This window comes from Leopardus geoffroyi, chromosome B2 (assembly GCF_018350155.1).
Source record: "Leopardus geoffroyi isolate Oge1 chromosome B2, O.geoffroyi_Oge1_pat1.0, whole genome shotgun sequence".
NCBI classification, from domain to species: Eukaryota; Metazoa; Chordata; class Mammalia; order Carnivora; family Felidae; genus Leopardus; species Leopardus geoffroyi.
This window is the reverse complement of record NC_059332.1, coordinates 100,631,160-100,656,907: the sequence shown is the minus strand read 5'-3', so window position 1 is coordinate 100,656,907 and position 25,748 is coordinate 100,631,160. Positions and strand designations below refer to the sequence as shown.

The following is a 25,748-nucleotide window of genomic DNA, read 5'->3' as shown; positions in this document are numbered from 1 at the left end:
CAGGGCCCTTAGGCCTCATGGCTGGGGAAACAGTCGGTGCGAGCCATGGAAAAAAAGATTCTCCCTGTTCTTCCCGATGAGTTGTATTCCAAAGGTAGTACTTGACAGAAGCATCTTCCAGGCTTTTTCCCAATCCATGTAAGGGACCTAAGAGAAATGAAAACTATTTTTCACCCTGCCCCCTTCTTTGCTCTCCTTCTTATTTCCTCCCCTTGGCATTCTTTTCTTCTCTGTCCTCCTCTCCTAACACAGATAGCTTTTTCAAAGTATCCTGGTACCAGCTGCTGCACAGAGAATACTATTTTTCTCTAAACTAAAAAAAAAAAAAAAAAAAAAAAAAAAAATTATTATTATAGTAATTTTGAGGCAGAAAGTCCAAGGCTAAGGTAGCAAGTACAATTTTTTTTTTGAAAAATATGTTTGTGGAAAAAAAGAATCAAACAGCCCATATGTGTAAATAGTATATGAGTCCTCCGTTCTCACTCATTGCCCTCAATCTCATTCCTGGGGGGCTGAAAACCACTCAACAGTTTGGATGCGTTCTTCCAGACATTTATGATTTATTCATCTGACGCATATAGAATGGTTGCTCACTATGTTCCGGGCAGGTGTCAGGGCCAACCAGCAGTGAACAAGCATGAATCTATATATGAATGTACACGTGTTTATCTGCCATATATATTGACAAAGATGAGATCATGTTAATAAATAATATAGTCACTTTTGCATGTTAGAATGTAGAAATAGATACATACATATTTATTATTTTTCACAGCTGCATAGTATTCCATCACAAGGATATACCAAAATATATGCAACCTGTTGTACGTTATTTTAAAAACAAGTCGTGTTTCCTTTGCTTGCAGAGTATAGAGCAACCCACTTCATGTGACCTACTTGAGCAGAACCTGGCAGTGTGGATGGGGATGCTCTGGGACCTGTCCCCTGCACAAGGGTGGAAAGATGGCTGGCAGCGGGTGCTGACCCTTGGGCCTCTTCAATGGGCAGGCAAGGCCAGCACCAGGAGCACAGTGTGCCTGCCCAGGCACCTGGCTGTGGTGCCCAGTCGGCCAGTGGCGGAACTGAGTTCACACCCACATCCCTCCGACTCCAGAGCTCTAGTGGCCACAGCTCCCATCATGTGCTTCCTTTGACAATAAATTCTCCAGTCTATGGATTAAACAAGGAGAAGGAAGGAGAGGAAATAAACTTGAGGTCATGAAAAACGCAGCCAAAGGAGGACAGTGCATGCATACTTGTGCTCGTGTGCACGCACGTGTGTGCGCGCGCGCACGCACGCTCACATGGGGATAGGCAGTGAGTCCTGCCCCCACATGAGCAAGGGCAGCAAATGCTGACATTTAAACAGAGATAGTAAGAAGCTCTTGACTCACACTCCACCCCGCTATCTGCCCCTAATCTCCTCTTTTGGAGCAGCTAATGAATAACCAATCTTAACACCCAAATCCAATCCCCCCTCCAGACACCTTGTCTAGGGCTAGGGCGCTGCAGTAGCACCGAGGTCCAGGGCAGTGCGGACATTCCTCCGCAGTTACTTAGCTGGGTGGTGGAAACAAAAATGCACCCCAATTGGTCATTCAGTGGCCTTTTCTAGTGAATGAAGGAGGTTTCTGTTTTAAGAAATAAAGTGACTTCTCAGCTGTTGATTCACTGCCCACAGGGAGATTTTCTCGGCAGAGGCTTCCTAGCCTCCGTAGAAATTTGCATACAACTTCCACTTCCTGCTTCAGAGCTTGTTCGACCGCTTACCTGGGCCTGGAGAGGGAGGAGGGAGGCGGGAGCGACCCAAGGTGGAGTGTGAGAAGGAGAGAGCACGACCACCCCGTCGGCCGGTCCGTCTGTCCGTGGTGGTGCTAAGGTAAGTCGTTCAGAGCTGTCGCCTGCCTGGCCTTACTTTTTAGCTGCTGACCCATTTTCCAAAAGCAGTTTTCGCCTTCGCTGAAATGTTCTGCCTTACTTTCCCCCCACCCTCCACTCCCCACCTTTGTAACCTGTTCGTGTAGAGACCGGCTGGGGCTGAGAAAATGACACCTAAGTATCTGGCTGCCAGAAAGTGCTGGTGGTTTAGTATTTCAGACAGGCGAGAGGAGATTAACTCTCTGAGGGGTGGAAAGCGCACACACGGGTGTTTTCTCGGAGCTGTCTGGGAACCATTTGTTTGAGTACTTCGTGTCCCACAAGTTTCGGTTAAGAATCCAGCCTCACTTCTCCAAGGAGGGAGCCAGGGATGGCAAAAATTAAGTCATTGGCTTCCAGCCCCGGGACACGTCAGTGGCAAAGATGGAAGGAAAACTCCCAGTTTTCTCGATCCTTGTTTCATGCAGGGAAAAGATCAACCCCATATTCGTGGGCCAGGAAGTTCAGCTCAGCTCTGCGCTGGCTCCCGGCTGCCTTCCCAGCGCTCTCCCACAGCCCCCCCACCCCTCCGGAGCAACCCAGACGTTTGCTGGCACAGAAAACAAGGAGAGAAATGCTATTATTCGATCTTAGAAGCTCATCAAGTTTCATGTGACTTTCAAGTTCAAGATGGTCTCTTAGAATAGGGCAATTTTAATGGGGGGCGGGGGGAGAGACCGAATAAATAATAAAAAAGAAGGACAAGAAAGTCCGTTTCAAGTCCTCACTCCATTCCTTGCTGGCTTTGTGGCTTAAGCAATCACTTTGGTTTCCCTAGGACTGGATTTCTTCATCAATAAAATGTGTGTGGGGGGTGAACTAACATGATTTTGTCTAAATTCCCTTCTCACAAAATAAAGCTAGGAAAATGGGAGTCCCCAGAGGGCTAGCCGTAATGGGTGATCTTGGAAGACTTACTTTGTTTACTGACTATTCAAACATATGAATTTTACCTCCTGCTACTAGATGGTTAGTTCCTTGAGGAAAAGGACTTTGTTTCTTAATCCTTTTCTACCCCTTAGCACAAGTAGACTGTCAAACACCTCATAGGTGCTCAAGCTTTTATCACATAAGCTGCTTTGACTTCTGTTTCACTCACCTGTTCTCAAAGCACAAGGTAAAAGCCTCAGTCAGGGCCAAAGGCTGGGGGAAGCTGGGCAGCCACGTGGCTCTGCGGGAGGCTGCCGGGAATTTAGGCGTTTTTATTGGCTCTAGTTACATAAAACGGGGTTTCTTAAATTAGTTCATGTCCCATTTGGGTTACTCAGGAAGAACTGTCCTATGCACTTGCCCACAGATTCATGGCAGGCCAGAGAACTGGCAGACCAGCCTGGCTCCAGAAGGTTGCATTACTGACTTAGCTGGAGCTGAAAACCACTCCTGGGCTAGACCAATAATCGCTGCATGTGGGGCCTTTAATGGGAGGTGAAAGGAAGCTATGAAGTACATCCTAATAGCATGTAAGGGTGATGGCTATGATTGGACACATTAGATGGCAGACACAGGATCCTTAACCTTTTCCAAACCACTACTTTATTATTATTGTTGTTGTTGTTGTTATTATTATTATTTCTCTGGGCAATTATTTTTTGTCACTACCGTTCCAACAGGCCCTGGCTGATGGGGATGGGCTGACTCAGTGCTTTCAGTATTGCTAAACTGATTCTGTGGAAAGGCCCTGGTGTAGTCATTGTCACGTTCTTAGATGGCCCTCTCTATGCCCCCCGGGATGAGAGGGCAGGAATTTCAAGATGTTTCACCTGTGATGAATTACTGATTCTAATTTCGAAGGGTGAAGCACCATTATCTGAAATGAGGCTAACTGTTCTCAGCCGCCAGCCCTGCTTTTACCCAGAAAGACCACCCGTAGCCATTCTTAATCTGGAGTTACAGCTCCAAGTCATTTTTTTTTTAATTTTTTTTTTTAACGTTTATTTTTGAGACAGAGCATGAACAGGGGAGGGGCAGAGAGAGAGGGAGACACAGAATCGGAAGCAGGCTCCAGGCTCTGAGCCATCAGCCCAGAGCCCGACGCAGGGCTCGAACTCGCAGACCGCGAGATCGTGACCCGGGCTGAAGTCGGACGCTTAACCGACTGAGCCACCCAGGCGCCCCTCCAAGTCATTTTTTGATGGCAGTCATGAAACAGTGTGGTGCCTCTGCTCACTGTGTGTGGTGGGCTGACTAGGGAGTGCAGTCAGGGCAGTGAACCAGCATGGATGAACCATCATCCTAACTCAGGGATACTGACTCTTGGAGGGTGCAAAGACAGAAAGTGTTGAAGCTTGTTTCTCTCAGGGTTAAGGAGTTAGTGACTTTCAAACGCTCTGAAAATACAAGGTAGTTCAATTTGCAGGCATTCTTTAACAGGCATTCAGAAAGATAGATTATGTGGGTAGTTTGTCTAAATGAAATCTGTTCTACCCTGCACAGAATCGAAATCTCAGAAATACCCTGAATCCAACCATTTTTCTGCAGCAGGAAGTTTTAGATTAGCCCATAACAATATGTAACAATTGCAGGCAACTGTTTGGGGGAGGGGGCAAGGGCACAGATGAGGCACATTAAACTTTATATTCCTTTCAGATCCAATGAAATGACCCCTGATGTTTGACCACATTTCCTTATCAAAACAATCCTGCCGGCCTTTCGTGAGAAAGCATCTGAGGATTGGAATCAAGAAGCTCTCCCCTTGGGCCTCTCCCGTTTCTTCTAAGTGCGTTGTCACCAAGATATTTTTAGTTCATGAAACCCCAGCTGTCCTTTCTCCCCCCGACATTCTTTGCGTCTCTTCACCAGCAGGCCTCTACTAGCCCACATGTACTTCGATGCCTGGCCGCTCGTGTCGCTCTGTGCGTGCGTGCGTGCATGCATCTAGACCTTCCCGGAGGCCACAAGTTGTACCCTGGCCGAGGAGGTGGGGGGGCCTTTCATGTACCGGCTGAACCGGAGAGTTGTGCCACTTTGGGTTGGCTCCCTGACCAGGCAGCCGAGGTGGAGCGATTTGGGAGTGATGGAACTGACTGCCGCCCCCAGCCTGCGTGTCCCCATTCCTTCCACCCTGAACACCGAGGCTGGCTGGGATCTTGGCAGGTCCCTCAGCGATGAGGAAAACTTGGCTCTTTTCTGCCTCATTGTTTTCCCGCCCTGGGATCCCAGTGTTTTTCCTTCTTCCCCTCCCAGGGTCATTAGGTCTCCCTGCCATCTCCCATCTGCCTTCCTCCTCGGTGCTGTCGTCCAGGCTCTTCCTGGCTCACCAGCTTACCTACAACACTCTCGCCTTTCACTGTATTCATTCTTTTTCTTCCCTTCCAACTGCCCTTTCTCGTATTCAGTAATACATAAAAATCACAAATAAGTCTCTCTCCTACACTAACAAAAGGCAAATTGTTTTAAATGTCCTTCAAGTTATCCCCTCTTTCCTTGTGTCTCTCCTCTTCCATTCCCCTTTCTTATGTCCTATCCCTTCAGCTTCCTCTCCTGATTTTTCCCTTCGTCTTCACTCTAGGGCTTGGACTGAAATTAAGAATCACAGATATGTGCTGAGAGAAACCTTATCCGGAGCAAAACAAACAAAAACCTGGGCTGGTTTGAGGTTGCTCTCCAAATGTTTATCACCAACTAACAACATAGCCGGGTCAGTCCATTCCCACTAGTCCATGGTCTCCTTGCTCAGCGGCTCAGAACAGTTCCAGAGTGAACTTCAAATCAGGTCAGGTCATGCCGTGCTGCCTTGAGCCTGATGTGAGTTGTACCGTGCAGGGGATGAACAAGGGCCAGTAAATGTTCCCTTGTCTCCAGGGCTCACCACTGCTTCCAATCCTCTGGCAAACCAAATGGAAGAACTTCTCTGTCTGGGAAACTCTGCAAGTAAACTTGGAAGTATTTATTCACTGGAATTTGAACCGGAGCCAAACAGTTCACTCAAAACCAGCCTCCACTGAGCAAACTGACATTGTGAAAGTTTGCATGCATTTGGGCAGTAAACAAAGAGCATTAATGAGTTTAAAGATTTTTTTTTTTAATAACATGGCTTTTAGACTTTTAATTTATAAAAAAAAAAAATTACTCTCTGCAGAATGAAGTAAGACCTTGAGAATCTGTAATTGAAAGTATCGGATCCAAATTGGATCTGAGGATCTTTCTAGCTGTAAATGTATATATTTATTACGTCCACCTGAAATATTCATGGTGTGTGCCTCTAGGACTCTTCAAGACTATTGTTGACCCAAAGAATTCTTTAAAAAAAAAAAAAAAAAATCCACGTGGTTGGTGAACAGCAAGCCTTGATTATTTAGGAGCTGGTAATGTGGTTTATTAATTACTCAGGCTGCTCACTCCTGCCCTTCCTCTGTTTCTCGCTGTCTATTTGTCTTCTTCCAGGGACATAACACCTTCATTAAATCCCATCCGTCCTTGCCTCAGAGGCGTCCCCTGGAAGATATCCCCTCTCTAGATGCATCGCCATTTATCATCACCCTTTGTTTGTGCTCTGTCAACCAGTTTTCAATTTATTTTGAATTCAGTTTATGATTAAAATTTAATGAGATCCAATCAAGTGCTTTTCTCAAATCAAGATGCCTCTGCAGTCCTCATCCATGTCCTCTATTGTACTGGAATGAAGGAAAGCCACCACAGGTTTCCCGCCCGGTAATCCTTTATAAAACACAGGTGGCCCGTATCCACGCCTCCTTAGCTTCAAGGTGAAGAGTCTGAAACATATTCATTCCAGAAGCTTCCGGGGGTTACTCAGCTGCTCCAATCCCCTCCCCCGCCCTTCAAAGTCAGGGTTCTTAACCACGAAACGGATTGTTAAGTGCACGGGTTCTGGTGCTGAGCTGCTTGGATTTGAATCCTATTTGTGCTGGTTACTGGACATATGACCTTGGGAAAGTCACTTAACCTCCCTGTGTCTCAGTTTCCCCATCTGTAAAATGAGGTTGACAATCATCCCTACCGAATAAGGTAGCTGTGAGGATGAAATAAGTTAATACATGTAAAGCACTTGGAACAATATTTGACACATAGTAAACATTCAACAAATATTAGCAGTTACTCCTAATAAAGGGGAAGGTTTCTTTGTATTTTATCAGTGTAATCTGTATCAGCCATTGGTAAACTATAACCCTCGGGCCAAATGTGGCCCATAGTCTGTTTTTGCTACAGCATACTGCTAAAAATGGCTTTTGTATTTTTAAAGTGTTGCTTAAAAACAAATTTTTTAAATAAGCAAGAGTATGAGACAGAGACCATCTGTGGTCCATAAAGCGTGAACTCTTTACTCTCTGGACTTTTACGGAAAAAGTTTGCTCCTGATCTATGTGGTTTAATGGAAAGGTCTCCGAGATCTATAGGCTAGATTCAGCTGTGACTTTGGAAGAGCTACTTAATGTATCTCTAACCCTCTGTGAAATAGGAATGGGAAAGTTATAGGACATACCCTGTCTGGCCCAGCTCTTTTTAAGACAAGAGGCCATGCGTATCGAATGTGCCACAAATATATATATTGGTTAAGAAGATATGGTCTTCATTCATTAGGCTCATATAATAATACTAGCATTCAGGTATAAAACCAGTGAACATAGTCTAGAAGAAAGTTCTAAAGCCAAATCAGTTGTAACAATAATAAACCAGGTTTTGTTTTTTGAGAGCTTGATATAGGCCGGGTTCTGCAGTCAGCATTTTATTTACATCTTCTTTTATCTTCACAACATCCCTGTAAGACAAATGGTCTTCCCCCCATTTTACATATTAGAAAAATGAGGCCCGGGGAAGTAAAGTAATTTTCTCAAGGTCTCACATCTAATCATGCAGCTGGCAAAGAAAGAATTAAAACGCGGGGAGTTTGAATGTAGAGCCTGTGCATTTAAATACTACATCCTAGAAATATGGGTTGATTCAGAGTAAGTCCATCTGGAAAGCAGAAGCCACAGTTCACTGCGAACGTGGACATGAAGTCTCTTCACGTGTGCCCTGAGAGAACTTGTTTTGCACTCAGGCCAGGGCGGTATGTAATGGACATGCAGAAAGGAAGGTTGGGATGAGGGAAGGAAAAGAAGCTTTTTTATGAACTGTGAGATCAGAAAAATCGTGTTTTGAAGACTTAATAGGCTCTGTTTCAAGAAACTAAGAATTTAAGGCAGGATGTGCTGGAGAAGAAAAAAGTTGCCGGGAACAGATACCAGCAAAGAGTTGGAGGCAGCTCCAGGGGATTGACTAAGAGCTGTGTGCAGGAAAAGGGAGGAGGGGGTGGGAAATTCTGTGAATGGGACACCAGGGAGCATTGTCACATGGGATGTTGGAACCGCTGCCATCTGGATAAGAGCTTATCTGCAAAATCAGGCTACTCAAGGTAGAGTGGATATGCTAAGAGAAAGGTTTCAGGCCAGAGGAGGCAGAAAGGAAGCCAAAGACGAGACTTGGACAGAGAAAAACCGCCGGATTTGAAGAAAGTTGCGGTCAGAATCAAGGGCTAGAAGCACAGCTCACTGTCCAAAGGGCAATGAGATTCAAGAGAAGGGAAGTTAGCGTCTTTTGGGTCAACTCAGTGAATCAGAACCAGACTCCCGTGCATGACTGCTTCAGCCTAGCTGTGTGTACTCCAGACTAGCCCTCTGTTCCTGGCTGGTGCCCACCCATTCCTGCCCCCGGGCGGGGGGGGGGGGGTGGGCAAATGTTTTCACCCTCAGCGGAATGGTCTTTTGTCTTTTCAGAGACACGCCTCCCCTTCCTTCACGTTGGTTCTTAATCTTTGTGAACAGCAGGACCACTCGGAAGCTTTTCCTTTTCTCCTATCTTTTAAGTAGATATATAAGGTATAAAATGCTCCGGAAAGCAAGCGTCCCTCCTGTTCCCGTTCCCCAGCCATCCAGTTCCCTTTCCAGAGGCGACCGTTGTTCCAAATTTCTGACGAGATGGCATGTGCATACACAACCTCAGATCGTACAAAGGGTAGCATGCTCTCCGCACACTGTTCTCCTCTTTACTTTTCCTAACTTCACAAATAAATCTTGGACATCGTTCCACATCAGTCCCCAGAGCACTTCCTCTGTCTTTTTAAAAAAGACACAGAGCAGTCGTTGTTTGGCCAGACCACAGTTTTTAAAAATTAGAGCCTTTCCGGGGCGCCTGGGTGGCTCAGTCGGTTAGGCGGCCGACTTCGGCTCAGGTCATGATCTCGCGGTCCGTGAGTTTGAGCCCCGCGTCGGGCTCTGTGCTGACGGCTCAGAGCCTGGAGCCTGTTTCAGATTCTGTGTCTTCCTCTCTGTCTGACCCTCCCCCATTCATGCTCTGTCTCTCTCTGTCTCAAAAATAAATAAACGTTAAAAAAAATTAAAAAAAAAAATTAGAACCTTTCTGCACATGTGGGTTGTTTCTAGTCTTTGCTATTACAAACAAGGCTGCATCGCCTATCTTCAGAGCCTCTTCATTTCGCAGGGTACACCCTTATCCCTGTGGAGGAAATTCTTAGAAGTGAAATTACTAGGTCAAAGAGCATAAACGTTTAAAATTCTGATAGTTCCTGCCAAATGGCACAGATCACAGAGTACAAGAGAATCTGCGTACCTGTGGGACTTAAACAAAGATACACGGGAGCCCTGATCTCACCTCAGAATCTCTAGGTGTGGGGCTTGAGCACCTGCGTTCTGAGCCTCAAAAAGAGATTCTGAGCCAGAAGACTCCCTTGAGTTGAGTTCTCTCACCCTCTAGCCTGTCCCTTTCCCCAGGAATTTGCCCCGAGGCCAGGTAGACTTGACCATTATCCTCCCGGCTGACCGGTCCCAGCTTCCCCCAGGCTTGCTGAGTGGGACAGGATGTCCACGAGCATCTGTCCGCGGCACTGCCATTCAGGCTTGCAGGGTCCTGGCTGGCAGCTCTTCTGTCCCTCTGGGGAGTCAGAGCCTTCTCCTCTACAACAGTGGTAGGACACAGAAGTTTTTCCATTTCACTCCAAGTGCCACCCCCTGTTGGGGACTGGAGCACAGGCCACGTAACCATGTGGATATCATGTGAGAAGCCCTGGAATAAAACAGGGAAAGATGGAAATATTAGCCGTGGGAGATATCGAATGAGTATTTTTAATGTGTAGCATTTTTACAATATTGACATTAAAGACCAAAAACGAAACGGCCGTTTCCCACTAATCTGCCCATGACCCTCTGATGCGGCATTTGCGTGTAGTTGTTCTTAGTGACACCATTTGTGTATCAGGGTTTGTTTTGCCAGTTCTGGCAGGGATCTAGGGCTGGGAGGGACCCACGTGGTAGCTGGGAGGCATGCCCACCCTCCACTGTTCCGGGCAAAGCCTGATGATGCATGACCAGACCAGCTCCCTATCTGGAACAGAATACCAGATGTTCCCTTTAGATGGTAGAAACACCTGTATTCTGCAAGCAAGGTTCACGGTCAACCCTGCCCACGGATGGGACCTCGTAGGCATGGCCCAGACTCACCTTGGGGCCTGACACTTAGTGAGCCCTTAATAAATATTTGAGAAGAAGCAAGGATGTAAGGGGGAAGGGTCCCCAAGTGGGGTAACTTTAAGAACTGTGAGTACTTGGTCCACCCAATATTCCTTGCTACCCACCGTGGTGCCTGATATTCTCACTGTCAGTGATCCTTCCAGCCACACAGATCTGTACTCTTTCCAAAAACAGGCATTCATCACTTATTCAGTCCACAAATATTTGTGTGCCAGGTACAGCTCTAGATGGTGAGAAGATAGCCATGAGCCCAACAGTCAAAAATCACATCCTCATGAAGTTTAAATTCTGGGGGAGGAAAGAAACAATAAACAATTAAGGAATGTATTAGATATTTGCAGTTATAACACACATTTTGTAGTATGTAAGATGTGATAACTACTGGAAAGGATGGTGAAGCAGGGAAGAGACAGGGAGTGAGGAGGGCAAGTAAACACTTGAGAAGGAGACCTGAAGGAGAAAGGAAGCAAGCCCTGCAGACATGTAGAGAAAGAGTGTTCAGAGAAGACAGAACAGCAAGTGCAAAGGCCCTGAGATAGGGCTTTTGATTTCCTCTATTTTCTCTCTTGTTCTGGATCACAGGCAACATGAGGGCAGGAATAATGCTTTTTAAGGCTTTAGAAATACTTTTGATTACCATTCACTGTATACCCTTTTGTACTCTTGAACTTTGTATCACTTGCAAGTACTACTTGTTATTAAAAAAAGGGTTTCTTTCATTCAGCCCATGCCTCAGAAGGAGGTTATAGAGCACAGAGTTGGACACATAGTAGGTTCAGTAATTATTTGCTCTTTGAATATTTGATAGTGACACGTTTAAAACACCAAGGGTTGTTTTGCCTTTTATGGTTTACTAATCCCATAGCTTTCCCCAGAGGCCATTTATTGCCGGCTGATCCTTACTACCATCCAAGGGGTAGTTTTAGTTTAATTTCAGAGCAGTTTTAATTGTAGAATTCCCACCATAAGATAGACCTCAGATTTCCAGTTATGTGAGATGGCCACGCTTGTCACCTTTTTTTATTAGCTTCTTTCAAGCCCCTGGAAGGTTTGGAATTTGCAATTTTTAGGGAAATACTTGTAATACATTTTTTTTTTAATTTATTGTTTGGAGGAGTTGGGGAGGGACAGAGGGAAAGGTAAAGGCGGGAGAGAATCTCAAGCAGGCTCTATGCCCAGTGTGGAGCCAACACAGGGCTCGATCCCCCAACCCTGGAATCGTGACCTGAGCTGAAATCAAGAATAGGATGCTTAACTGACTGAGCCATCTAGCCACACACACCCCCCCCCCCCCATTAAGGTATTCATTCACATTTAAAAATCCAGGGAGAGGGGTGCCTGGGTGGCTCAGTCAGTTAAGTGTCTGACTTGGGCTCAGGTGGTGATCTCGCAGTTCATGAGTTTGAACCCCACATCGGGCTCTATGCTGACAGCTCAGAGTCTGGAGCCTGCTTCAGATTCTGTGTTTCTCTCTCTGCCCCTCCCCCACTCATGATCTGTCTCTCTCTGTTTCTCTGTCTCTCACTCAAAAAATAAATAAACGTTAAAACAATTTTTTTCTAAACCCAGGGAGAATGTAAACTGTGGCACCTGAATCACATAACAAGAAATCGTTGACAGAGTGCAGGCCTTTTGCTAGCTCCCTCACTCGGGGCACCTCCTTGCCCTTCCACTCAGCTGTGGGCCCACAGATGCTTGCAGGAGGTTACACAACACTCAGCCACCCCCTCAGAAAATACCTTTGTTTCCTGACCAGCCGAAGAGCATGTTGTGTGGCATATCCAATTTCACAGCTGTAGAAAAAATGTAAGAAAGAGAGGAAAACAATGGTGAGCACTCAAAAATAATAAATAGCTGAGATATTTGTGTTTGGGGTAGGTTCCTGTTCGTTTTTACAAGGTCTAATCGAGGTAGGTGATGAGGTCTCTTTTCTGCAGAGGCCAGAGGCCAGGGGCACGCACCGCCCAGCCGGCTGCCAAGAAGGGGGGGGGGGGGTCAGCCAGCCGGGAGAAGGGGAAATGAGGCAGGGAGGGAGAGAGGGCCAGCCAGGAATTAGACACTAAAAGAGTTTTCTTCCGGGCCAGAAAACAGCACAAAGGTTGTTTGCAGCAGATGGGTACGTTTGTTACCAAGCGAGGCTAAGGAGAAGTGTTGGAGTTCACCTGGCAGGGGGTGGGGAGGCAAAGAGAAGTTTCTGCCTACAGGCACTGAAGATAAATTTGGTAGGAAATTGCCGGCCCCACCTCTGCTCAGAGGGGAGTACCTTAAAACGGGTGCTGTCAGGTTCCCATTGGGACGGATACAGGGCTCAAGAGAAGGGGAGTTCATATTCTTCAAAACTTGGCTTAGAGGGACAATTGACGTACATCACGATCTGGGGCACAGCACGCCCTCAGTAAATGTATATGGCTGAAATTCTCCAGGAACCCCAAATAGGCATTTAAAAATCCACCAGCAGAGCACCACCTGTATCCTCTGTATGATATTTGAGGTATACTGTGTACAAGGCCTTCACGGAACAGACCTCTGGGATGTCTTTTTTTCGTGATCTCCCTACCACTACACCTGCTCTGGAACTTTCTGCAGGCCCTCAGTCACTCCCGTACTCTTTTTTTCCTGCCTGCCTCCTGCCTTCCGCTGGAGCTTGGGTGTCCTGGGACGTCATCTCAAGCAAACTAATGATAAGGGGAGGCTAATTTTCTCTTTTATTCCATCATGTTGATTACGGGTTCTATTTTTACAGGTAAAACCAATATTACTCGGACTGTAGGCTAAAGGCTAGTTTAGCCAGCCTTGCTAGTTCAGCCAGTTCATCACAAACCAGACGGCCACGGCTACCTTGACTGTAAGCATAGTGCCAGAGGGAATTAAGTCCAGAAAACAATCTATAGTTGTTAAGTGGGAAATGTCACTATGACCTTTTCTCCGTGCTTTTTAACTCACACTTTCTTTTTTTGTTGTTTTTTTTAATGCTTTTTTTTTTTTGATTAAAAATGAAGCAACATTTTTAAAGTTTATAAGGTGGACACTGTCTCCCCACTGCATCCTCAGAGGCATCCTCAAAGGCAGACCAATCAAGGTCTTGTATATCCTTCACACACACACACACACACACACACACACGCAGCAGCCCACATTATAATTTCCCTCCTCCATACTTAGCTGTTGATATTCATCTGTCTTCCCATTGTGCTGTCTACTGCATGATGGTCCCGTCACATTCTTTGAATTGCCTTCCATGTAAAAGTATCTTAATAAATACTAGAGCCTTTGCCTAGAGAATGAGTGAACAACTTTATGTGACTGGGGCTTTGAAACACGTTGGTGTCACACTGCTATTAACTGAAACCACATCTTGAACGAGGTCTCTTAAGGCCATAAAGTAGGGGCTCCAAGAGATGATCTGTCTTCTAAGGCTGTGGCATGTTTTCTCTTGTTCCAGAAACTAGGATGAACCGAAGCATTCCTGTGGAGGTTGATGAATCAGAACCATACCCAAGTCACTTACTGAAACCAATCCCAGGCTGTTCCCGGGAAGAGGCATCCGAACCACCTGCTCCAAATCTAAGGAACATGGCACCCAACGGCTTGTCTGCACCCCAAGCCCCTCACTGTTCCTCAGGAGACTTTTCTCAGGCTCATCCACCACTGAAACTTTCCAATCACCTGCGGCCCGTGTCCCAGCATGTCACCTGCCTGCGCACTAAAATCCTGGAGGAGAGCGAAGACAGTTTCTGGAGGAGACACCCGGACCCGGGCAAAGATTTTCCCTCGGGTTCCTCTGCAGCCTGCCAGCACGAGCCTGAGTCTGTGGTTGGAGCCCTCCCCCTGGAGCATCAGTTTTCATTTATGGAAAAACGGAATCAATGGCTAGAATCTCAGCTTTCAGCAGCTTCTCCTGACACTGGCCATGACTCAGAGAAATCAGACCAAAGTTTACCTAATGCCTCGGCAGACGCCTCGGGCAGTAACCAAGAGACGGTGCAACAGCCCCGGCCCCACAGGAACCGAGCAGCCCCAGATCTGCCTACAATAGACACGGGGTATGATTCCCAGCCCCAGGATGTCCTGGGCATCAGGCAGCTGGAAAGGCCCCTGCCCCTCACCTCTGTGTGTTACCCCCAGGACCTCCCCAGACCTCTCAGGTCCAGGGAGTTCCCTCAGTTTGAACCTCGGAGGTACCCAGCGTGTGTACAGATGCTGCCTCCCAGCCCTCATGCTCAGTGGAATTGTCATTACCATTGTCCTGGAGGTCCCCATCACCAGGTGCCATGTAAGTGAACTTCACCTCCTGTGGACATTCCGGGCTGGGTAACTAAGTCAACAAGGCCTTGTGTCCATGCCTCACGTCTCTAGACCAGCACAGATAGGTCAGAATGCAGGGAAGGCATTCTGCTTCCCAGAATAGGGGCTTTCCAGAAGAATGCTTCATCTTAGCCCAAAGCCTGTCCCACTTGGAACCTCCTTCTCTGTAAAACTTTAAGGAGAAAATGGATCCTTTTGTCTCAGTTTAATTGAAACCTGCCTACAGGCAGGGAGATGACCCAAATGACTTCTAGAGTATATTTTTGTTGTCTTCATTTTTGGGCATCCGGGTTCTTCCCAGCTGCTTCTCCATCTTAGTTTTGGCAAAGAAAGAGGCCTTCAGTCAAAAATGCCGGAATGTTATTGAAACTCTGGATTCATGCCATCACATGAAGACCGAGTTGCTCTTATGATGCTGTTACTTAAACCCCATTGGGGACTTGAGCCACCCACCTCTACTCTAACCCTGGCCACCCCCAAGGACCGCAGTCCCCCGAAACCTGTCTAACTTCTTTACACCTCCAAGCATTTGCCCTTGTTCTTCTCTATCCAGGATGTTCGTCCCCTTCATGCACATTTGACCCAGTTCTATACCTCTTTTTTCAAACAGCTTTACAGATCTAATCAACATGCTGTAAAGTTCACCCTTTACCCACTTAGGTGTACAATTCAATGAATTGTAGTATATTCACAGAGTTATACAACCATCACCTTGTAAGACTTAGCTCCAGGGTCCCTCTGGAAAACTCCCCAGATCAATCCTTTCTTCGGGCTCTCCGTTTCCTTGTGCTCTGCCTGTCAGAACACCTAATATCAGTATGCATCTACCCATGGACTCGTCTACCTCTCCCTCCAGCACAACAGCAAAGGTATATCTTTAATCCATAATTTTCCAGCATTTAGCATAGTGGCCAGCATACGCTAGACTCTGAGGAAATTATTTCTGAATGAGCGGATGAGTGAGTAATGTGTATCAGTGCAGTAAGTGTCTCTGGAAGTGATAAAGTCTTAGCCTGAGATAAAAGGTTCATTACAATTCTTGATGTTAAGTCTCCGTTTAAGGCTACTGGGAAGTCACAGGGCTGTGAGATATATTTTTCTTAGCAAATAAACGTGGTACAAAAAGCAGTTGAAATGGTCAGACTCTTTGGTCTGATGCCTAGCTTTGAAATAAATTATAGAAATAATCAAAAATGCTGGGGCACCTGGGTAGCTCAGTTGGTTAAGTATCTGACTTCGGCTCAGGTCATGATCTTGTGGTTCGTGGGTTTGAGCCCCGTGTCAGGCTCTGCGCTGTGTGGAGCCCGCTTGAGATTCTCTCTCTCTGTCCCTCCCCCCACTCGTGCTCTCTCTCTCTCTCAAAATAAATAAACTTAAAAAAAAAAAAGAATCAAAAATCCTATAACCAATCACAATTTATATATTTATACAAGCACACTTCGTATAAAGCCCCCTAAAGTGAATAGAGCAACACAGTAATTCATTAATTCATATTTTTTTTAAAAAAGGAGGGACAGAAACTCTTGCCCTGATGTACAAAAGCTTGCCTTCTGGAGGGGGAGGTAGGCAAGCCCATGAGTAGATGCCGTACTGACATTAGGTGTTCTGACAGAGCAGAAGCAAACAGCCTGACGAGGTGCTGATCTGGGGAGATTTCCAGAGGGACACTTGAGCTAAATCTTAAAGGAGCTTAGAAGACGGTTGGAAGAAAAAGTAGGAATAAATGTGAGGTTAAGAGTGATGCCAGGAGCTGTGGAGGCAGCAAGCTCAGGGAGAAAGAGGCTCTGAGGCCTAAAGCTGAGACCTTGAGTTTGGGAGGCTGGGAAGTCACTGACTGGGGTTGTAGACACCTTGGCCTGCTCTCTGGGCCCAGTAATAGGATGGGTGTGGTGGCCGAATTCCTTACATGTGAATCACTGAGGCCTGGACCTTGGCAGGGTCAGGGGTACATTTATTTCTCAATGATTTCCAGGATAAAAGGGAATAATTCTGGGAGGATAATACCATAAACTACTTTTTAACATCCTACTCTGTGCATTGAAAGATGATTTTTCTGATCAAAAAAAAAATCAGAATCAGAATTTTGCTCTCAAAATTGAAATATGCCTAAAAGTTCAATTCATACTTCTTTTTTTTTTTTTTTTTTTTTTTTTTTTTTTTTTTAAAGTTTTTTTTTTTATTTTTATTTTTGGGACAGAGAGAGACAGAGCATGAACGGGGGAGGGGCAGAGAGAGAGGGAGACACAGAATCGGAAACAGGCTCCAGGCTCTGAGCCATCAGCCCAGAGCCCGACGCGGGGCTCGAACTCACGGACCGCGAGATCGTGACCTGGCTGAAGTCGGACGCTTAACCGACTGCGCCACCCAGGTGCCCCTAAAAGTTCAATTCATACTTCTGTCACCTAAATATAATTCCTTATTGGGGTTTTGACATATAAAATATATGTCAAATATATATCTCCTCCTTTCCCCCCTCCTCCTTTCTGCCCCCCTCTCCTCCTCCCTCCCTCCGCCCCTCCCCCTGCATATGCACGTGTGTGTGCGCGCGCGCGCTCTCTCTCTCTCTCTCTCTCTCTCTCTCTCAAAAAAAAAAAAAAAAAGTGCTGCATGTATTTTATCAGATGGATCTGCCAAATGGTTTTTAAGCTATTCTCCATTGTTGGACATTGTTACTAGTTTCCAGTTTCTGATCCAATAAGCAATGCTAGGACAAACATCATGTATAGGAGTTTTTTCTGCATTTCTGATGAATTCCTAAGATTAATGTGTAGAAGTGTGAATACTTAGTAAGGGCTTTGTGATACTAAGTCCCAGGCAGTTGCCTTTCCCCACTAACAGGAGAAAGCCTGGTTATGACAGACAAAGAAAGCATTAACTCCTTATGATTCGAGGATCCCAGAAAGATCTTCCCACGTGGAAATATTTTTTGTGCTGAAGTCTGAAATGACCCCACCAGCCATCCAGTCTTTGGAGGTGAGTGCAAATTGCCCCCTCCGGGCAGACTCTTTTAAAATGCAAACATCTCTGACTGGGGAATCTTTTTGTCTCTAATACCTTCTGATGAGATTTCTCTCATCAACTGCCTTGCCCTGGCTCTGTATACCATTTCCTTCCACCGAAGCGGTGAGAAGGGGACCACTGGGGGTCCTGGGGGGAGGAGAGGTGATGAAAGGCAGAGGGGAGAACTTGGACAGGAGAAGGGAATAATTCAGAGAAGACATACAGTCAGTAAGCATATGTAACATTACTAAATTTAAGAAAAATGTATATATGCAAAATTTTTTAAGATACCATTTTCCTAATTAGATGTGCAAAAAGATAAAAACGTCAGACAACATCCAGTGTTAGTGGGGTTATGGGGCAATGAACACCCCCGTCTACTCTTGGCAGGAGTATAAATTGGTACAATCTTCTGGAAGGCAATCTCCCTATTTATCAAAATTTTAAATGTGCTTCCTTGGCCCCGCAGATGCAGTTACAGGATCTATCCCAGGGAAACGCTAAACAAGCATATGAAAACACATGAACAGGGATGCTTAGTAAAGCACTGTTGTATTACAGTGAAAAGGAAAACAACTCAAATGCCGCTCAGTAAGGGGACAGATAAGTAATTTGAGATTTATTTATACAACGGACTACTAGACCTCTGTTACACAGAATAAAATACACATTCTGACTTTATATAAAAAAGATCAAGCAGAAAAGCAAGATGCAGTGTTTATCCCATATGTGTTATTTTTAAAAGCTATATATGTTTAAACACCGTACATTGAAAAGTCTGGAACAATTGCCCCAATTGTTATCAGTGATCATGGCTTGGGGTAGTCAGGGTGGGGCGGGAGAGTGCAGACAGGGAATTAAGAAGAGACAGAGAGACTGTCCTTCTAACTTTATATACTTTTCTTAAATTTGTTATAGCAAGCAGGTATTATGTTTATAATTGAAAAATAAGTAAAAGTGAAAAAGAAGAAAGAAAACCCCCCAGGAAATGAAAGTATATAGCACACTAATTTACCATGCCTTTCTTTGCCCTGGCCCCGGCTCCCAAAAGCATCTAATCACAAGGAATAGGGTCAGGATTGGGCTGGCTTTGTCAGGGAAGACTTGTGCTTATGGTTTTCTTCAGAGCACTGCAAGCCCAGAATATTTATGAGGCCCCCAGCACCAATGGCTCCCATGAAGGCCGCTCTGAAGATTAAATGAGATAATATACTGAAGGCACTAGGAAAGTAAGCCCTCAACAACTAGCAGCTCTTAGTTATCATTGTTATTACTCACATGGATCCAGCAGCCCAGTCCTGGAGAGCGCCCCTCCCTTTCCACACTCCTCTCACCGGCACAGATTTTAAGTATTCAGAGCAGGTGTACAAATGCTTAGTTTCATGTCAGGACTATAACGGCACTTAATTGCCAACAAAACCACTTCAAAAGAGCTGTTCACCTAAGGGATGCTCGTGCAGTTGAAACGTGGTTCTACTTGGCTTTAGAAGAGCATTACTTCCTCATCCGTTAATGAAAACATAAATAAATAATGATCACCATGCAAATGGCATACCCTAGCCTTTGCAAGTTAAAGCAGAAATGGTTACCGGTCACCCCTTTCATGTAAAAAAAACCCAACCAAACAAAAAACAAGTTCAAAGCAGTAGAATAGGCTTAATGTTTTCTCCCCTACCCCCACCAGACCTCCCAGAGAAGTTGGCCTCTTATTGTCTCAGGATCCCTCCGCTGAAGGTCACCAGAATGGAGATCATGGCTGTGCAATCAAATAAAGCCCATGATGCAAATAACTTGGGGAAAAAAAAGAACGTATTAAATCTAAACAGCCTTTATTTTACTATAAAATTTTTTGCTTTCTCTACCAAGAATACCGAATAAAATAAAACTGTGGGCACAGGCCTACTATTGCTGACAGGAACCCGAAAAAGTGATTATTCGTATGCTAGAGTGCATACACAATTAAAAGTAAGGAAAAGAATAACCCAGATGGAAGAAATGATAAAGGACCTGCCTTTCAGGAACCGCAGCTGCTTACAGCTGTGGGTGTTCCCGTAACAGTTTATGTTGGCCATTTTGTTTCCTGGCCAAACTGATTGCATTATATCATCATGCTTTTTGACAACTTGAAAATCAGATTTTATTTCCTCTCTCAAACTCTTGCAATACCATTCTTAATAAGGAAGAAAAATGTTGAACGTCTTGACTGATCAGTGGAAAACCTCGTTTAGGATTTGGTTTACAAATTCCAAGTGGTAAAAGCCCTAGTGACATGAAAACTGTGTGCATCCAGGCCAAGAGGGTTTTCAGACTGACAAATAACATACTGTCCCGGGCACCCATTTATGAGTGTGCAAGGTTTGTATTTTTGTTCTGTGATGAACACTGCCTCGGAACTGAGGAGTTACCCTGCTCACAAATCATCTGTCTGTCACATCATCCCCCATCTCCTGCAGAATAAATTCTTGTGATGGGATTTTAGGCACTGAGGACACATCAGTGGGGGAGATATTTTGGGGCGGTAATTCTTAAGTCTACCAAGTAGGTGGCTGCCGACTCGCACGCCTCCCCTTCTCACATACTAACGAGTGTGGGTTTGTGTTTCAAAACAGACACCCACAGACACACAGATTTTCTCTCTTTCTCCATCTTTTTTGAGCTGCTCAAAGAAACTGTATCCTGTTTTTCTCTGTTCGCTGCATGGCTAGCAGTGGAGGTTCAACAGATATTTGTTGAATGAATAAAAAGAAGTCTGTTCCCTGCCTCCTGAGGAAAGGAGTAATCCCTAATCATGAGTGGGGCTTTTGTGATATCGAGCCATGGAAAGGCCATCTTTAACGGTCCTATGGAAGAGAGGAGGGGAGGAAAGGAGGGGCGTCAATGGGACTTGGAAACAGAACTTGTCCCTTCATTTATCAATTTATTCAACAAATATTTGCCCATCCTATGCCAGGCACTGGGTGTGCAGTGATATAACAGATGTGATCCTGTCTTCATGGACCTCATAGTCTACTAGAGAGCCAGATAAGTAGAAATCAGCAAACAAAACAAAGTATAAGTGCTATGAAGGAAATAACTGGGTGTTAGGCATTAATAGGATGACGAGAGGAGACCTGTTTGAGAGGACACCTATGAGCTGAAATCTGAAAGATGAGAAAGTGAAGGAAGCAAGGAACTGGGTGCAATGAAGGCACCAAAAGCAAGCCAACGGGGCTGCAGCAAGGTGAGCTCTGCCAGAAGGGGAAGGATCCAAGGACCATGGTAGGGGAATCAGATTTTATTCTCAAACTTCTTTAAGAAAACAGAAAATTGAACTCTGTATTCCCAGCTAAGGAGCTTAGTACGGTACTTGGCAGGTAGCGAGTGTTCAAAAAGTGTCGGCCGTGATCATATGGAGAATACCCAACTAAATGAGCAAGGCTCGGTCAGAATAGTGGAACAGAATGAATAAAACGTGAGCGATGAAGAGATATTCATTTACCTGATAAATGAATACTTTTCATTTAGCCACTTGTCCACACAACCAAATTTCACTTACAAAAGGGAAGGCTTGTTTTTGGCTGACCCTCTAGTGTTCAATATTTCTTTGTTTTAAACAATCAAAGGACAGCAGAGAGGACTCTCCTTGTCAATTTTAAAAACAGGTAACGTGGATCATTTTCATCTGGTCACATAAACCGGTGCAAGTTTTTATCTCAGGTGGCCATTTCAGAAATGAAAGTTACAGCTAATCAAACCCTAGCCCACATGCCTTAGTGATTTTAATGACACGATTTGTTGCTATGAGACAAAAACATGTTGTGCGGGAAATAATCTGTTAGAAATCATATGACCTTGATTCAAAGGCTTTTGATTAACAGCACTAACATCCGCTCTCTGGAAAAGAAACAAACCCTATGATTAGAGCCTGGTAGTCCTTCTAAAGCAAATAAAACATTATTAGCTGCTTATTAACAGATATGGGAAGCAAAAATGGCTGCAAATATTAAAAACTTTCAAGGCCACTGGCAAAGTCTTTCTCCTTCCTACTTCCAGGAGAGACACTAGAAAAACACAATGGACTGCACATAAGTAGACAGTCTAGTGGCTTCTCTTTTTCTGTGTGTGAACTGTTGAATCTTCATTCATCCATTTTTTTTTTGAGCATCCCCATGTGCCAGCACTGTGCTTGGAGACCTGGTGGCCAACAGACTCAGTCTGTGTTTTCACAGAGCTTAAATGCTAGTAGGGAAGGCAGACAAAAAGTTGACAAGAGTCATGACTACTCAAACATATGATAAACACCATGAAGAAAATAAAATGGGGTGGGGGGGGGTAGGATAAGGCAACTGGGGGAGGGGGTGGGCCTCTTTGAACAGGTGGTATCTGAGTGAGCCTGGAATGACAAGAAGTTGGTCTGTAAAGACATAGTGCAATAATATGCTAGGCAGAGAGGATGACTATCTCATGGTCCCGGAGATGGGGACAAGCTTGGGTGTTCAAGATAAAAGATGACCAGGGTAGCTGGGGCTTGGTGAGCTTGTGAGAGCATACTAGGGGCCAAGGTCAAGCCCAGGAATCCAATCACAAAGGAGGATTTTAAGTGCAAGGGGAGATCAGAGGGTTGCCGCTGCAGCTGCTTTTGTAAATGGTCCACTGATGCAAGACTCCTCTAGAAGCAGGGCTGGTCCCTGCCTGGTGTTCTGATGGCAGTGGCCCTTTCTCCCCTTTCTAGCTCCGGAAAAGGAGCAGCAGTAGCAACCTGGCCATCTGGACCCCATTGAAACATCTGCCTGCTCCGAGAAGGCTGTAAAAGCAAAATCTGTGTGGTATATCGTGTCCTGTGGTCCTGTGTCCCCACTCTTGAAGGTACTCTCCAAGTCCTGGTCTCCTTCATCAGCCAGGGGGCTGGGATAGATCCAGCAACCTACTCTTTCATCCCTCCTCCCCTTCCTTAAGCCCCTAAATAGCAAGACCAGGCCAGAGCAATTGCAGGGCAAGCATCAGGGTCAGGGCCAGGAGTCAACCTGGGTCGGAGAGGTGACAGGAAGGGCCTGGCTGGCATCCCGTGTCAAAGCAGACAGTAGGTTGAACCCAGGAAACCTGACCATGTTTGAGAGACTGGCTTGCATGCGTTTCCAGGGTCACCCAGCCAAGTTTCCTGAGTCAGACAGTGGAGACGTGGAGGCAGTGAACGTGCACATTACTTGTTTTCTGTCTCTATCTGAGGCTGTCGTTCCCTTGAATGCTCCCCTAAAAACGTCAATGGCTGCTGACCACCAAACTAAGAAGAAAATTCTCTGCTATATCCTCACCCCCCCATTTTCTGGTTCCAACCTACCTTATCGGTGACTTTCTCACTTGCTGGCTTTATTTTGCTTTACATTTCTTCATGTATCCTACCTCACAGCAAGCAAGCTTTTATTATCACTATTATTATTATTAATTATTACTATTATCAGAAAAAGAATAAGGATCAAAAAATGTTTTGAAAAACAAGGTTCCTTCCTATTCTAACTGGCTATGCCTGCTAGATCATCCAACCTCTTGGGCAGAGGTGGCAGTGCTTAGATCACTAGGCAGTTACTGGATAGTTTATTTTGCTGCGTTATCCACTTGGATCTCTCCGATCCCTCTGTAGGCTAGACCCACCCTTAAGATGCACCCCCACACTTACTGCTTAGATTCCCCACTCTTTTTTTAAAATTTCTTTTTATTTATTTTTGAGAGAGAGAGAGAGAGAGAGTGCGCATGCAAATAGGGGAGGAACAGAGAGAGAGGGAGACATAGAATCTAAAGCGAGCTCCAGGCTCCAAGCTATCAGCACAGAGGCTAATGCGGGGGGGCTCAAACTCACGAACCGCAAGATCATGACCTGAGCCGAAGTTGGACACGTAACCAACCGACCCACCCAGGCGCTCCATAGATTTCCCACTCTTGAGCCCCTCTGGGCTCAGAGTTCCCTCAGAGGCTTCCTCTCATCATTACTGCTTTCTCCCCATCCTTCCTCTGGCCTTGAATTCTCTTCCTTCACCGGGTCAGGCAGGATGCCCTCCTTCCCTTGGAACCCTGCTGCTCCTGGGGCTGGCTGGGACCAACTTTCTCTTGGGTTACACATGCACATAAGTCACCACCAGCCCTGGCTGTGTCCTGAGGTCTGCCCTTTTCTATAAATTTTTTTCCTAATGTTTATTTATTTTTGAGAGAGAGACAGAGACAGAGAAAGGATCTGAAGCGGGCTCCAGGCTCTGCACTGACAGCAGTGAGCCCGATGTGGGGTTCAAACCCATGAATCATGAGATCATGACCTCAGCCAAAGTCAGACACTCAACCGACTGAGCCACCAGGCCTGCCCTTATCTAACTGCCATGGTCCCAAGCACATGTAGGCTTCAAAAAGAGAAGAATAAAGGTCAGGAGTTATTGCCAACTGGTTAGCTACTTCCCAGAGGTATGAGCCAAGTTTTCATTCATTTACTTCTTCCTTAAGAGGGAATGGTATATGTGTGTGTGTGAGTGTGTGTGTGTTGTGTCCACTTGGGGGAATTCTCTATCTTTCATGGAGGTCATTTCTCCTAGTCTTGTGTTCTGGAAATCTGGGAAATTATGGTAGGAATGGTGGTGTGAGCCGATCCTCATGGTTAGATTATCCTAAATATCTTATTAAAATAGGGGCCTGGGGGGAGCTTCGTGCTTTCCAATTAGAACACCACACTGATGATTTCACAGATGTTTTTATTAAGGGGAAAAAAATGACTGACCGAAAACTATCAAATAAAAAATAGTACGGAAACATGGCGGACATTACAGAGGTGGTAGCTGACATCTGGAACCCTCAGTATTGAGACAAAAATTGGCTGTGAGCTTATACTTTCACACGAAGGAGTTAGAATCGTTCTGCCCTGTTCACTTTGCTGTCTTCACCTGCAGGCGGCCTCGACCACCCTCAAGCAGCCTACCATCAAGTGTTCCAGCCACGCGGGCAGCCCCTCCCGGGAGCCAGCGGGCGAGGCCCACACCCTGTGCAGAAGGTCATCCTGAACTACCCCAGCCCCTGGGACCAAGACGAGAGGCCGGCACAAAGAGACCACTCCCCAGGGCTCCCAAGGTATCAGTATGACAGGGCCAACTTTCAGACATTTTTTTTTTTAATGTTTATGTATTTATTTTGAGAGAGAGGGCGAGAAAGGGGCAGAGAGAGAGAGGGAGAGAGAGAATCCCAGGCAGGCTCTGGGTTGTCAGCACAGACCCCGAAGCGGGACTCGATCTCACAACCCTGGAATCATGACCTGAACCGAAATCAAGAGTCAGGGCCTCAACCAACTGAGCCACCCAGGCACCCCCAGACATTGTTTAACGTGAAAAAGAAAAAGAATGACACCAGTGCAATCAAGATGTATCAAAAGTCTCTGTTGGTTTGTTGCCCAGGTTAGTGACCAAGCCACACAGGGGAATAGACTCTTTGAGTCAGGAGGAGATGGAAGCTGGTTGACAAGAATCTCTTTCCAACACATAAAGCCGCTGGTGACAACGAAAGTCAACATTCTTTCGAAGGAATGGCCCTTAAAATGCCAAGTGACATCCCCTCCTTCTATGGTCAAATCACCTGGCCTTTTAGCCCAGAAATAGATTTTTCTTTTTACTACGACTGACTTCTACCAATAGGATATTTGGCTTTTTTACCCTAGTTTCTACACCTGTTTAAACCCAAGTCTTACTTGGAAATTTTAAATTCGATTAGCTCCGAAGAGAAATTTTTAAAAACAAAATTTTTGTTTTTGTTTTTTTATATTAGCATCCACACACATGGAACACCATTATTAGGTCTTTCCTATACTTCTTCCAGAAAACGACTTCTGGTATTTCTTGACTTCAGTTGTCTAAGTTTTAGTCATTTCTCTTTATTGTTCTCCTTTGACTCTTCTTCAAGTTTTCCTCTTCTCTCTCTTTGTTCTTGTTTAAGTTTATTTATTTATTTTGAGAGACAGCACAAGCCAGGGAGGGGCAGAGAAAAGGGAGAGAGAGAATCCTAAGCAGGGTTAGGATTCTGTGCTAATAGCACAGAGCC

At 45.4% G+C, this 25,748-nt stretch overlaps 1 protein-coding gene across 2 annotated transcripts in view; it reads left to right on the top strand.

The window, feature by feature from the left end:
* The first annotated feature begins 1,165 nt into the window (after nt 1–1,165).
* TRAF3IP2 (TRAF3 interacting protein 2) overlaps nt 1,166–25,748 on the top strand; it is a 44,544-nt gene continuing 19,961 nt past the window's right edge. The window contains exons 1-4 of one of the 2 annotated variants that reach the window (XM_045499303.1): nt 1,166–1,879; nt 5,426–5,554; nt 13,843–14,673; nt 24,611–24,788. In XM_045499303.1, coding sequence (XP_045355259.1) covers nt 13,851–14,673; nt 24,611–24,788 — 1,001 coding nt within the window. In that variant the 5' untranslated portion in view covers nt 1,166–1,879; nt 5,426–5,554; nt 13,843–13,850. The remainder of the gene's footprint in view (nt 1,880–5,425; nt 5,555–13,842; nt 14,674–24,610; nt 24,789–25,748) is intronic. The other variant, XM_045499302.1, reaches the window with a different exon arrangement.